The sequence below is a fragment of the Sander lucioperca genome, chromosome 16 (genome assembly GCF_008315115.2).
Source record: "Sander lucioperca isolate FBNREF2018 chromosome 16, SLUC_FBN_1.2, whole genome shotgun sequence".
NCBI lineage: Eukaryota > Metazoa > Chordata > Actinopteri > Perciformes > Percidae > Sander > Sander lucioperca.
The window spans coordinates 22019381-22032634 of record NC_050188.1 but is presented as its reverse complement, the minus strand read 5'-3'; the positions used below and the strand labels follow the sequence as shown (position 1 = coordinate 22032634).

The 13254-nt window shown below is 42.1% G+C and overlaps 2 protein-coding genes across 3 annotated transcripts; both read right to left on the bottom strand.

Annotated features, from left to right (window-relative positions):
• Positions 1-523: 523 nt before the first annotated feature.
• Positions 524-9171, bottom strand: wipf3 (WAS/WASL interacting protein family member 3). 2 transcript variants are annotated; one of them, XM_035993191.1, is made up of 9 exons: positions 8859-9171; positions 6527-6633; positions 5042-5177; positions 3638-3799; positions 2826-3542; positions 1738-1875; positions 1033-1137; positions 874-939; positions 524-793 (listed from the first exon to the last, which is right to left on the bottom strand). In XM_035993191.1, the coding sequence occupies exons 2-8, from the start codon at positions 6614-6616 to the stop codon at positions 899-901; spliced, it is 1389 nt and encodes a 462-aa protein (XP_035849084.1). In that variant the 5' UTR covers positions 6617-6633; positions 8859-9171; the 3' UTR covers positions 524-793; positions 874-898. The 2 variants fall into 2 exon arrangements, with proteins under 2 accessions (XP_035849084.1, XP_035849085.1); XM_035993192.1 differs by having other exon boundaries at positions 1033-1134.
• A 1842-nt stretch (positions 9172-11013) lies between these two features.
• On the bottom strand, positions 11014-12802 carry LOC116067037 (proline-rich protein 15-like protein). Its single transcript, XM_031323323.2, has 2 exons — positions 12409-12802; positions 11014-11885 (listed from the first exon to the last, which is right to left on the bottom strand). The coding sequence occupies exon 2, from the start codon at positions 11863-11865 to the stop codon at positions 11512-11514; it is 354 nt and encodes a 117-aa protein (XP_031179183.1). The 5' UTR covers positions 11866-11885; positions 12409-12802; the 3' UTR covers positions 11014-11511.
• Positions 12803-13254: the final 452 nt, after the last annotated feature.

Sequence of the window (13254 nt, the reverse complement as noted above, 5' to 3'; positions counted from 1 at the left end):
CATAAACACAGGAGAGCACCACTGTATATACAAGGATTTATGAACCTGTAATTGTTTTTCACATTGAGTTTAAGATGAGGTTTCCCTGCTAACGGTGACTACAAAGGTCATTGAATTCCCCAAAACGGATGACTTCTTGAGAGGGTTGTTCTGCTCGAACATTGAACATTTAAGTTATTGTTGGACTGCATTTTGTCAAACATTTATACAGTAGTAGGAGCTTCTTCTTGTACAGTTGTTGTTGATGACCACAGTTTGTATCTATAAAAGAGCTGTGCGTTTAAGAATGTTTTTGAGTTAAATACAGACTTTCAAAAGTGCTACTCTATAAAGGGACAGATCATGACATAAAATCAAAATATTATTTTCTGTATATACTGTAGAAACTGAAATGCTTACAAACTGTCAAGAGTCGTGCTAAATATAGCTGCTGGAAGACACTGTCCCTGGAGGGTGTGTGTGTGTGTGTGTGTGTGTGTGTGTGTGTGTGTCTGTGTGTGTGTGTGTGTGTGTGTGTGTGTGTGTGTGTGTGTGTCTGTGTGTGTGTGTAGAGTCTGTATATAGGGAGAGTCCTCCTCCTCACACACATTCAAAACATTCCACACTGGAATAGGTCACAGGTCACATAGTCAGAATAAGGCGGGACCCTGTTTAACACACACACACACACACACACACACACACAAAAATACACTCAACAGAAACAACACACACAGCCTGCATCAAAATAAGCCCATGGCAGTTATGTCATTATCATGAGCTGTCATGAGGAGGATGAAAATTGAGTCTAACTGCCTGATAAGTGTAAGTGTGTGTGTGTGTGTGTGTGTGTGTGTGTGTGTGTGTGTGTGTGTGTGTGTGTGTGTGTGTGTATTTGTGTGTGGGGGGGGGGCTTGACTCATCTTAGATGTGTCCTAATCCCAGGTGGTTTGGGGTTGCCTATAAGAGGAGAAAGAGGAATAAAAACTCAATAGATGATATTGAAGTCATGGGTAAACAAGTTGAGAAATAAAGAGTGTACTGTGGTTGTACCTCTGTTTTCTTTGCTGGGGTAGATCCGAGGGATAGGCTTGAATTCATCGGGAGGGGGGAAGTCCTCCACGGGGTGGAACTGGAACTTGGATTCAAAATCATCTGCTGGTAGTATACATACAGTGAAGATGCAATTAAAGGCTGCCATTTTGTCCTCATTTTCAAATACAAGGTTATTCAATCTGCCTCTTCAAAAATAAACGTATGTCCTTTTCTCAAAATCAACCCTTGTCGAGTCTCCTTTCCTCTACAGTTCTTTCACTCTGACAATTAAATGTTTTCATTGATAAAATCATATTTAATTACCGTGCTCCTATCATACCCAAATTTACAACAAGATAGAAATGCACATACAATAAAAGCAGACATAAAAACAAAATACAAGTATACTCCACAAGCAATAATTAGCCTACCGTTTCTTTAAACACAGCAGTCCATACTGGCCACATGTAGGGATGTATCTCATCATCAATAGGAAATGCTTATTATTTTTGGAAAATACATAAAAGTTCTGATTTATTTTTAAGGATGACGTAGGAAATAACTAAAGAGATGACAACTATTTGAAAGAATTAAATAACTAAAATGTAATACAATGAAACATTTTATTGCTCTCATTTGAAGTCACTCTGGATATGAAAATCCCCTAAAGGCCTTAAACATATTCTAAAATGTCAGATATATATAATTGTAAGCTACACTCACCCAGGTTGTGCAGGTGTCCATTCCTGAGACTTGATGGAGGCAGAGGAGGTGGTGGCGGTGGTGGAGGAATGCGGCTGGTCAGCTCGGTAGAGGGGGATCGTGCCGGGGGAGCTGGAGGAGGAGCCAGCCGAGCCACACCTGTTGCCATGGGTGGCAAAAGCAGAGGAGTCAGAGGGGTGTCAGACATCAGCAATAAAATCGGCAACATGTCAAATACATCCAAATCCAATATGATCTTTTGTGATAACTGAGACAGCAAGGCCATAAAAAACATTGATTTGTAAATGCTGTTTAGAAAATAAAGAGTTACACAACACATGTAAATAACCCTAACCCCGCACAACTAACAGTTACTACAAATATTTCCTCCCTATGAACATGTTGTTGAATCATATGTTGTAAAATGTACATTTATATATTTGGACATCTGTGACCCGTTAAAACACTGCAATGTCTACTCACAACAGTTCCACCAAAGAGTTTTGTTTTTCATCTTTTCACTATTGATTTATTTGAACCATTTCTACGGACATGAAACTATCAGAAAACAGCATTTCACAAAAGCAAAGCAATGATTAGATGAAAGTCAAGAAAATAAATGTATTCTATAATAATTCTTCCTTCCTGTCCTGTATATCATCTCGGAACACCTTAGATTTAACTTGTGACACCCTTGTAGGGTTCCCAAACACTTCAGATTTAGAACTACCGTTTTAGGGTGTCTTCCTATCTATACATGTAACAAACAAAGCTACTGTTAGGTAGTATTTACTGGCTTAAAATGGGCAATCTTTCTATTATACATCTAATACATTCTCTTGTCCCTCTTTACATCATCGTCATCAGTTTCTTACTGTACATTGGCTCCATCTTACTAGCATTGCTTATGGCTGTACATTGTGTTTTAACATGAGTGAACATCATCTCATACAGTATAACCACTGCCTTGGAAAGTGCACTCCAAACAAATATGACAGGAGGTTATTTTTTTATCTACTGTATCTTACAACAGCTCAACAGAAAAGACAGTGGTGAGCAAACAAAACAAAAACAAAAAACGACTATTCCTCTTCTTGGCATCCACCTACCTGCACTTCTGGGCACAGCAGGTGGCCGTCGGGTGGGGGCGTTGCAGGGGTACGAGGGAGGCAGAGAGCGCATAGCTGGGGAGGGCACTGCGGCCACCTTGGGTGGTGGAGGGGGGAGGGTGGACGGGCAGCTGGGGGTGTAAGAAGCTGGGAGGGGGGGAGGAGGAGGTGGGGGAGGAGGTCCCAGTGGGCTGTCCCGCAGGATGGGGAACCTAGAAGGTTCAGAGTGGACTGGGGGTGGAGTGTAGAAGCACCCTGAGGAGCGGTCCCCTGGAACAGCAGAGGGAGGTTGGAAAGGTGGAGGAGGAGGAGGAGGAGGAGTAGAGGGCTGGGAGATGGAGGTGTGGTAGGAGTGCTGGATGGGGAGCCAGGTGGGCTTGGTGACTTGGGATGGAGGAGGTGGAGGAGGGGGACAGGAGGGGAGAGGCGGAGGAGGCCTGTTGGCCGGCCGGTCCTGGAAGGCTTGAGATGGGAGAGGTGGGGGAGGAGCAGAGGGAGGGGTGGGTGGATGCGGAGGGGGAGAAGATGCAGGGAAAGAAGGCAGGTGCTTGCTGCTGTGAGAGGGGGAGGAAGGAGCAGAGGACGAGGGAGCGGGCGGACGGTGGACAGAGCCTCGGAGCTCCCCTGTCCTGGGAGGCTCAGACACGCTGCTGGTGTCTGCTGGCGTGGGGGGGTTCCACAGAGGCTTCAGGGAGACTGAGGAGCTCGATCGGGACACTTCAACAAACACACACAAGAGGAGTCATTTGGATGGTTAATATATATATATAATAATATATAGATTTAGTCAGAGCAAGACCCTTGGCACTAACCTGAAGTCTTGCCTGCTAAGTCTCTTTGTCCTGTAGGCCTGAGAGTGGGGAACCCTCCAGCAAAGAGCCCACCCAAAGAGGGTACAATGGGTGCCATCCCTCCTGATGAGCCCTGAGAAGCACCAACACTGCTGGATACATCTCCAGTGCTAGCCTTGGGCTCTGGGTAACAAGACATGTACACATACATTAAAAATGATTAATACCAATGACACCAGTGCCCATTTGGTGTTTTTAATCATTATATATTTATCACATGTTCATTAACAAATACATACATGCAGTCACACATAAGGTTATTGTTTAACATTGTCTTTTCTCAGTAGGTTTAATAGTTGTGGAAATTTTCTGGTAAGACAACATAAAGACGCAATAGTTCATGAGTACATGAGTAAACAGTAACTTTTTGCACCTCCCATCTCCTGAGGGCTAACTACACACCCTTCCCAAAACAGAGTGGTCTGTTTCAACTGTCCTGGCTCCATACATGTAACAAACAAAGCTGCTGTTAGGTACTACTTACTAGCCAATGGCCACATGTAGTTAAGCTAATTCCTCGACTAACTGAATGAATGTATCGTTAAAATATTATATGATATACTGACATCCATATTTCAACTATGCAATATTTTCTGAGTTTTTTATTTCAAAGGGAGGTTGTGTTTTTGTCCCTGTCAATGAAATAGCTTTCTGGTTGGACAGGAAAACTCTATTTATCAGAATGGCAAACATGTATAAAGTGCATGTTTCTGTCTGAACGTTTTACCAATTACTCTGTTTTAATGTTACATTTATTGTCTTTTGCAGCTAAAAGTTTAGAGAAATGTGTCTTGCAACCATGCAGACGAAACATACAGTCAAATGCACACAGACTCGAAAATACTGTACTAAAAACATGATAACATACATAGACATTTTTATAAATAGTATACTGTGGATACAATGTATGTCTTGTCTATTGTGTTCGCCACTGTAGTAGTTTCCCATTCTGGCTGCATCATTATCTGATGTGCGTTCCTTCCTGAAGTGTCCACTTGGTGTGTATGTCTGTGTGTGTGTGTGTGTGTGTGTGTGTGTGTGTGTGTGTGTGTGTGTGTGTGTGTGTGTGTCTCTGTGTGTCTATGCTCATATATAGGTCAAAGAGAAACACCATACTCCCAGTGAACTACACATACTATCTTCTCCACTACCATTTTTTCCCCCACTCTCTTTTTCTCCTTATACTGTACATCACACTATCTAATCCCCAAAAAAAACACACCCTTAAACCCCCTTCCTCTAAGCTCCACTGTGAGAATTACTTGACATAGTCGGTGACACCAGAGTGAATATCATTTAGTGTCTTAACACAGACTCTGCATGTCTGTGTGCACATTAGTAGCACAGTAAGGATTGTGATCTTACTATCGACGGCAGGAGCGCTGCGGTCATTGACCTGTGTGACTTTCTTGAGTCTGGCTCCTTTCTGGATGTCGGCCAACAGGGCATTCCTTCCACCACCTCCTCCACCAGACTTGAACTTAGGAGGCTCTGCTGGACACTGTCACACACACACACACACACACACACACACACACACACACACACACACACACACACACACACACACACACACACACACACACACACAGACAAAAAAGAGCTTTTATGTAACAGTGACCAGTGTTTTGCCCTATATGTGTTCTGTCTTATGGTACACTTCAGGACACCAAGTGAAGAACAGACTATTTTGAATTAATTAATAAATTATGGCATAAAGAGGCTCCATTTGGTGCTTTTCTGTTTTGTATTGTTGTAAATTGAATATTTTGGGGTTTTGGAGTGGTGATCGGAAAAAGCAAAATATTTGAAGACATCACCTTGACCTCTGGGAATTTATTTTTCATTTAATTTCTTAACTTCTTTCTTCGTTATTAACATTGAATTTAAAAAAAATATCAACAGGTTAAAACATGAAGGATAAAGATTTTTAGGTTTTATTTGATGTGATCTATTTACATTACGGTGGGTGAGAACAAATGTATGGAACTTCTGTATCGCCATCTCCTCAACTTCACCTCAGCTCTTTTTGACAAACAGATACCAAACGAAAGAAAGGATGAAGGTGCAGTAAAAGCATTCAGCAAAGGGTTAAGGGAGGAAGAAGAGGAACTCATTAAACGTGAGGGAAGAAGAAGAGAAACAGGAGGGGAGAGGATCGTCTTTAGCTATGTTATGCAATAGAGAGATGAGAAACACCGTGACTTCAGTTTATTAATGTCACTCTGCAGTGTGGCCTTGTTTGCTGGCAGCGGCGACTCATTTAACATGAGGACACTGAGCGCCTGGTGTGGAAACATAACACTCTTCTGCTACTGAGAGCCCGCTGTCTTCCCGCCTGTGTGTGTGTGTGTGTGTGTGTGTGTGTGTGTGTGTGTGTGTGTGTGTGTGTGTGTGTGTGTGTGTGTGTGCATTACCTCAATCAATAATGCAAATAACCTCCAGGTGAGGATTGATGGTCAGTGAGAAGGACACGAGGGAGTGTTTACAATTGCATGAGAGAGAGTTAGAGAAAGACTAGTCTCACATTGCCAGACCTTGGGAGAGATGGGAGAGAAACGTGCTCTGGTTTATTGGCATTTCTTTAAACCAATCACAACCGTCATGGGAGCCTCGGGAAGGAACTTGTTATGGTGGAACACGTGTACGTTCAAAAGTTGTTTGAGTCGTGCAACAGGAACACTCAGTCCTCATAAATCGACCGGAGTTTAAAATTCCAACACAAAGAAAGCGGAAGGTAATGGACATCTGGCTGACAAGGGTGAAATCCGGCGGAATTTCCAGTCAGCAACGGAACAATCCCGGAAGTGGAACGTGGTGGATATAGACTAGAGAAAGACTTAGTCTTACCTTTGGCAGGGCAGCGTTGGGCGGTGGTGGTGGTGGTGGTGGTGGAGGGGGAGCCAGAGGAGGCGGAGGGGGAGGAGGGGGGACTGGCATGCTGATGCCTCAGATACCTGCACAAGACAATGCACACTTTGTAACACAGTTGCCATGCTATTCGTGCCCTGTAGCCACTGACCACCTTCTACAGGACTTTTTGTCCTCCATGTCAGAAGCTGCTACTATGTAAAGGGGGACACTTGATGACCTCTTAGCCTCCTCCCTGAACAGGAAGAGCTTTCACCAGCGTACGTCGCAAAACAGGAAACAGCTAGTGCTCCATCCTCTCTAGAGAAATCTGACACATCCCCCCCACCCGACCCTGTCCTACTCTTCTTTCCACAATGCCCTGTGGCGGTACTTGGGAGAGGAACAATGGAGAGTGTTGTGTGAAAAGTAATGGACCCCTACCCTTCAGTCGCTTAGTAACCAAAGGCCTTCACTGCTGTAAAACACATTCAGGAAACTCCACAGGAAAATGCTTCTGCATGCTTTTTTTCCTCCAGATTATACTGAACATGTAACAGGATGTCTTGTGGTTCTGTCATCAAGAGCAACTGGTTCAGTAATCAAAGTGATAAGCACCGGTGGCCAAACAGCAACTTTCCAGGAACAGCTCATGCAGGATTATGTCACCGTGTTTCAATCTCCAAGTGTTGTTGGCAAATCAGCTAGTAAATGATCCACAGCGACAGTCACTGAGACCTCCACACAACTGTCTTGACATCATGTATTCTGGACGAGCTGTCTTGCATGGCTGTGAAAGACTGAAAACAGCCAGAGCTTTGTGCACATTTGATTCTCTGGGGAATTTGCACATGCTCCTCCTGAGCAATTTAATAAAAGACAGAACAGAACCTGTATTTGTTGAATCTCTTAATCTCTTATGTATCTGTCCTCTTCTCTTTGTCCGTCTGTGTGTGTGTGTGTGTGTGTGTGTGTGTGTGTGTGTGTGTGTGTGTGTGTGTGTGTGTGTGTGTGTGTGTGTGTGCGTGCATGTGCGTGTGTGTACAAGTCATGCCTTCCGCCATTGCAACTGGCAGACTGTCCTGTCGTTACTATTTCTATCTCCATATCTGTGTCAAGCAGCCTCTGTGACACTGCCAGTGTAGGTCTTTAAAAGGGACAAAGCTAGACACTGGTTAGCTGAGCTCAAGAGGAACAGGTGGGATACTGAGTGGAAATGCACCTCTCACACCAGCTGTTTTTCTTTGACCTGTAGTACTTCTTGTTCTTCCTGAAGCAAAGAAGATCTGATGGTGCACACACAAGCAGCTGGAAGTGGCAGCTGCTGCAGCCTAAACAAGGGATTTCTAAACTTGTGAAAGACAGGCAAAACAATTGAGACCATGGAGCCCCAGACGAGGCTGTCCTAACTTACTTGAGGATATGACATAGGCCTAGCACTGAATCTTTATTGTATGAATCAGCGAGAGGAAGGGAGGATGCAGCTATAATGTTCTCTTTGGGGTCTCAGAGACCCAAGACTCGCACAGCCAGACCTGTCTCCACAGTTCATGGTTAAATACAATGGAATTTCATGTGCTCTATGTCTGGAATTGCTGTTGACAGTACTTTTTTATGCTGCACTACCCCACCCAAATACTAAAAACTAAATTTTATTTATATTATTGGAGTTTTATAATAATAATACAGGGAGTTCAGTGAACTGAAACATAAGCAACAACACTATAACATACTGTACTTCTTTTGTCTGTGAATGAGTTTTTGGCTAACAAAATAATATGTATTTTTTATTCATGTATACCCCATATAACATATTTGTTATACCGTGTGATATTGATTGGTGTAAACGTGTATAATAATGTTTTCATCAATGATTCACACAAATTGTCATGCTTTGTTCATTATAATGCAAACCGAAATAAAGCACCCATTCATATAACATTTAAAACCTTTTTTGGTGTGAAAGCAATAGTTAATGTTCATTGCTATATTTTGTCTCCATTAAATGTGAGAAGGGAAAGCAAAAAGAAAACATATTTTAAAGAAAAATAAATGGTGGATTTTTTTAAACACATACAGCAGTGGGTCTCTGGGCACTAAACAATGAGGAAGTATTTAATTTAAAGTTGACTGCTGGAAACAAAAATGTACCTTGAATAACTCCACACCACTAAAACAGAAAAGACAAGGTGCTTGAACGAACACAGCTAATCTTGCTGCACACAGTTCTTGTTTCACCCTGATGATCATCAGGCAGTTTTATAGGAATAAGAATAACCACCTGTCACATACAAGTGGTGTGCATTAATAATAGACAGAAGCATAGTCTCACCTTTGCGAAATATCCCAAGTCCACCTGTTTGCAGAGAAAGTTTCAGTGAGATGGACCACAGCACACTGACCTCATAGTGCGCTCCCAATAGCGTTATTTATAGTCGAATGAGGACACCATGTATCCGGCGTTTGGGCTGCCAATAACTACACCTTGAAGAAACGTTGCAAAAAGTTGCACAAACATTTCATGTTGACTTCACATTGGTGTCAAACGATGCGATAGTAGTCGTAAACAATGGTCTCTTTCTGGCTATGGCTGTTTATTCCCTTGTGAGCGCAGTGCAGGAGGCCACACCTCACCGCCCCACGCTCAACACGGGACCAATGGGGGGGGAGAGAGAGAGAGAGAGAGAGAGAGAGAGAGAGAGAGAGAAAGAGAGAGAGAAAGAGAGAGAGGCGGACACTTGGCTCGGTGTCATCGACTCAATTCATGCTGAAGTTGCCAACAGACTTTCCCTCACCTTGATATATATATATATATATATATATATATATATATATATATATATATATATATATATATATATATATATATATATATATATATATATATAAATAAAATAATAATACATAAATAAAGATTGTGTAGGCTAGCTATGCATGGGAACTTCGGACTGAGAGGAGAAGAAGTCTGCACCCGTGACTTTTCTGTAACAAGATTACTCGATGTATTGTTTTTCAATATTTTTGTTCTATTCAACTCTATTTTCGGCTGCATGATTGCACATTTTCGCCCCCTCGTGTTGAAAATATGACATTGCAAGTCATCCTTAATCAAATGTGTTGGTATCATAGACTGTATTATATATGTCTATGGTCTGTATTAAATAACATGCTTCACTTACTGCAGATTACTGCTTCACTCTTGAGCTAATGTGAGATAACTAGATGATATTAATGCATTACATATGAAAGTCATAAAGTGATTTTGTAGCCATAATTGATGTTACATAAACATGAATGCTGCAGATAGGCTACTGTACACACACACACACACACACACACACACACACACACCTCAAACGTCAACAGTGACAGAGGAATGCTGTGACACAGGCGTGCTCCTCCCTTTAAGTGACAAGACAGTATTAAGCCAGAGTTTGACATACACGCTACGTATAAATGCCACTAATTCCTTGTAATTGCCTTTTCAGACAATGTTTCAGCCGCGCTCCTTGCCTCCTCCAGTAAAGTGATGATGAGGCACAAGGCCGGCTGACAAGACGAGTGATATGCGTACGTGGAGTCTTTTGCACTTTTAGCTGATGTTTGGAAGTGCACATTTTCTTATGTATTTATGTGACTTTGTGGAATTGTTGAACTGTAAAATGTTTTTCTTCTTTATCAGCATCTGTTTTGAGATACATTTCTCAAAAGAGATAACACAAAACCTTACACTGTCCAGTTCAAGCCATTAGACTGTGATCGAATAGGGTAATAATGCACATACACACACTCATACAATCACTTGTTATCAGCAGTTATTAGATTTATTTCTCATATTTTGCCTTCATTTAGGAGTTCACAGGTGGTCCAAAATACAGTAGTCCTGCAAAGCAAACTACATCTGGATCATGCTTCCTTAGCTACATTGCCATATATCATTCAGCTAAATATCGCGAGTCACGACATTACTTTCTTACTTCAATAGGACCCATTATGTCATAAAGCATGCTGGGTTTCGGCCTTCATTTAAAGTATTTTATGCAGTTTTGCTGGCAAGTGTTGTGCGTCTTGTCTAAAAGCTGCTCACAAGCATTCCTTAATTTCTTCCACTAACTGATTTCTTTTTTCACACATTATAATGAAATAATTTTACACCTTCATAAACATCCTTCTAACCCTTTAGAATCAACATGTGTTTTGTAAAAGCATTAGTAAAAGGAGCATTATACTTATACTACTATCCTTCATTATCAAACATATATTATTCTTATGACGGAAATAATGTAGACATCTTATGAACAATATTTTCTGGGAGCTTATATCACACCTAATCTTGAGTATTGACAGAAAATTGGATTCAAGGATTGTGCTTTCTTAAAAGGTTGTAGGTCATTTTTAGGTCAGGTTGTAGGTATTAAAGCGACTTTGAGTCCATGAAAAGCACTATACAAAAATTCAATTTATTATTATTATTATTATTATTTTTGGAGTTTTCCAATGATGGCACTGTCCGTGACAGAACCAGAGACACTGTGGGACACATACACACTACATATTGGTCTCTTAAGTACTTACAGCAATAGTACTGTATCTCTTCTTATGGGCTTTGATTATGGGATACTGTTGGTGAAATGGTTCAATAATCAACATGAACAACAGATATAATCCATTTCAAGTCAATGACCATTGTTCCTGTGGCCTTCTGGCACAAGTCCATCAACAAAAATGTCCACATTTCCAATATGTCATATACCTCATAAACTCATTAAAAGTTAAAAGTTAAATGCTCCATCATCGTCTCATCTTCATCATCACCATGGCAACTTACATACAACGGACCTCTTGGTATGCCTCAAGAGAATGAAGCATCTTCATGTACTCAACACCCTCTCCTTTTCTTCAAGCATCTTTTTTTTCTAAAGCAACAGTCTTGGATCACCTCCACCTCCTCCTCCTCCTCCTCTCCGTCACCACATGTCCTCATTCTAAGTCTCTTTCTCCTGTAGAGGAAGGCTCGAGCGCACTCTCCGCTTCTCTTTAAATCGACCTGAGCGTGACACCTTCATGTTCCTGCGGCACGTCTGCTCGTTGAAGACCGACTCCAGGCGGGAGTCGTCGTAGGTGTCATCACTGGTGAGGCTGGAGCTCTTGTTGGACTCTTGTTGAGAAAGGGACTGGTCGCCGCTGGTCTTGGAGGCTGCGGGGTCTTTTTGCTTCTCAGTCTGTTGTGCAAAAGGATCAAAGTCCGGGTCAAGGGTGTGGGGTGCACTGGTGTCCTTAGGGCCTCCACTCTTCTTTTTTGGCAGGAATGCCTTCCACCATGGGACCCTCTCTGTCATCTTTGACTGGAGGGAGGGACCTGGAACAGGAAACAGATACCATCAGTAATTCAACTGTAGTTGAGATCTTCCCCTCTGCATCAGTATTATACATGTCATTTCATCATCACCATGCTCTGATCTGGTTCCTGATTTACCTTACTCTAATTTCTAGTAAAACATCAAATTGTCCTTTTTAAAACTATATTTGTAAAACTGTCCTGTCATTGGTTTTATAAAATTTTACTCTGACAAATTATTGTCCTAATAATCATCATGCTCTACATCTTTATCCTCACCCTCATAATCATCACAAATCCTATTTTCTGTTAGGATATCATGATTTGCCCTCTCTAAATTTGAATGTGATTTAATTTCACCTCTCTTGTACATCATTTTCCACTGGTGAGACAACTTCTCCCCAACTAATCCTAAGAATAACCAGTGTAACCATGTTTACATTTTCTGTAAAACTGGTTTAATGAGTCGTGAAAACATAAGAGCAAACACAAGCCGTGATTCACAGGTGAACAATGCGCAAAAAACTCTCTCATGGACACTTACCTGAGCTACAGTCGTAGTGTAGTGTAGCGTAGTGTGTTGACACTTAAAACAACCCGAAGTGTAAATGTAACACTTTAGATTGTTCCGAAGTATAAATCCACAGGACAGGTAAGTGTCTTCTTCTGCAGTGATGGAGCACAACTGTGACGGCAGTCCTTCAAGGGGTCGCAGCAGTATCCATTTTACGCACGAGCCAGGTGTCCTGCTGCCTTACATCTCTCACCTCCAGACAGTTTGATTTTTCTCCTGTTGCTCTCGTCAAATATCTCTACTATTCTTCTGCAATTCATGGGAATAGTACAAATGAGTTGACACATTTATATGGAGCGACCTTTCTTCTACTGAACCAGCAGGTTTCCGCCTCCGAAACTCTCATCTCGGAGCACCTGTCCTCACTCCTGATTGGATGAACTCCCAGGGTATGTCACGTGTGCTACCGCTCAGGTGAAGCCACTGCGATGGTAGGCGGGGCTTGTGGTTGCGTGGCAACATACCCCATGGGAGCGTGCGCCTCTTCAGTGACACATTAAGATAAATAACCCTTTGTTATCACCTGAACCCAACCCAAGTCTGGGAGCCAAATTATGTTCCAATTTTGGACGCCCAGTATTTTAGGCCACAATGGCTTGTACGTTGTCATGCAAAGGAATGCAAAGGAATGCAAAGGAATAATGAGATGCTTATTCAATTAAAGGTATTAATAGACACCGACCAAAACAGATTGTAGGCTAGTGAGCAGCAGGGTTAGGCTACATGGTTTAAATGAGACCCTGTGCTGACATTACCAGCGGGGACAGGAAGACGTCAGGAGTCTCCTGAAATAACATTACTGCACTAGATGTGCAA

Excerpts from the sequence above, each read along its gene's own strand:
- wipf3 (XM_035993191.1), bottom strand. The coding sequence starts at position 6,616 with ATGCCAGTCCCCCCTCCTCCCCCTCCGCCTCCTCTGGCTCCCCCTCCA. Across the intron at positions 5,178-6,526 it reads CCAACGCTGCCCTGCCAAAG|TGTCCAGCAGAGCCTCCTAA; the intron begins GTAAGACTAAGT and ends TGTGTGTGACAG. Across the intron at positions 3,800-5,041 it reads CAGCGCTCCTGCCGTCGATA|AGCCCAAGGCTAGCACTGGA; the intron begins GTAAGATCACAA and ends CTTGTTACCCAG.
- LOC116067037 (XM_031323323.2), bottom strand. The coding sequence starts at position 11,865 with ATGACAGAGAGGGTCCCATGGTGGAAGGCATTCCTGCCAAAAAAGAAG.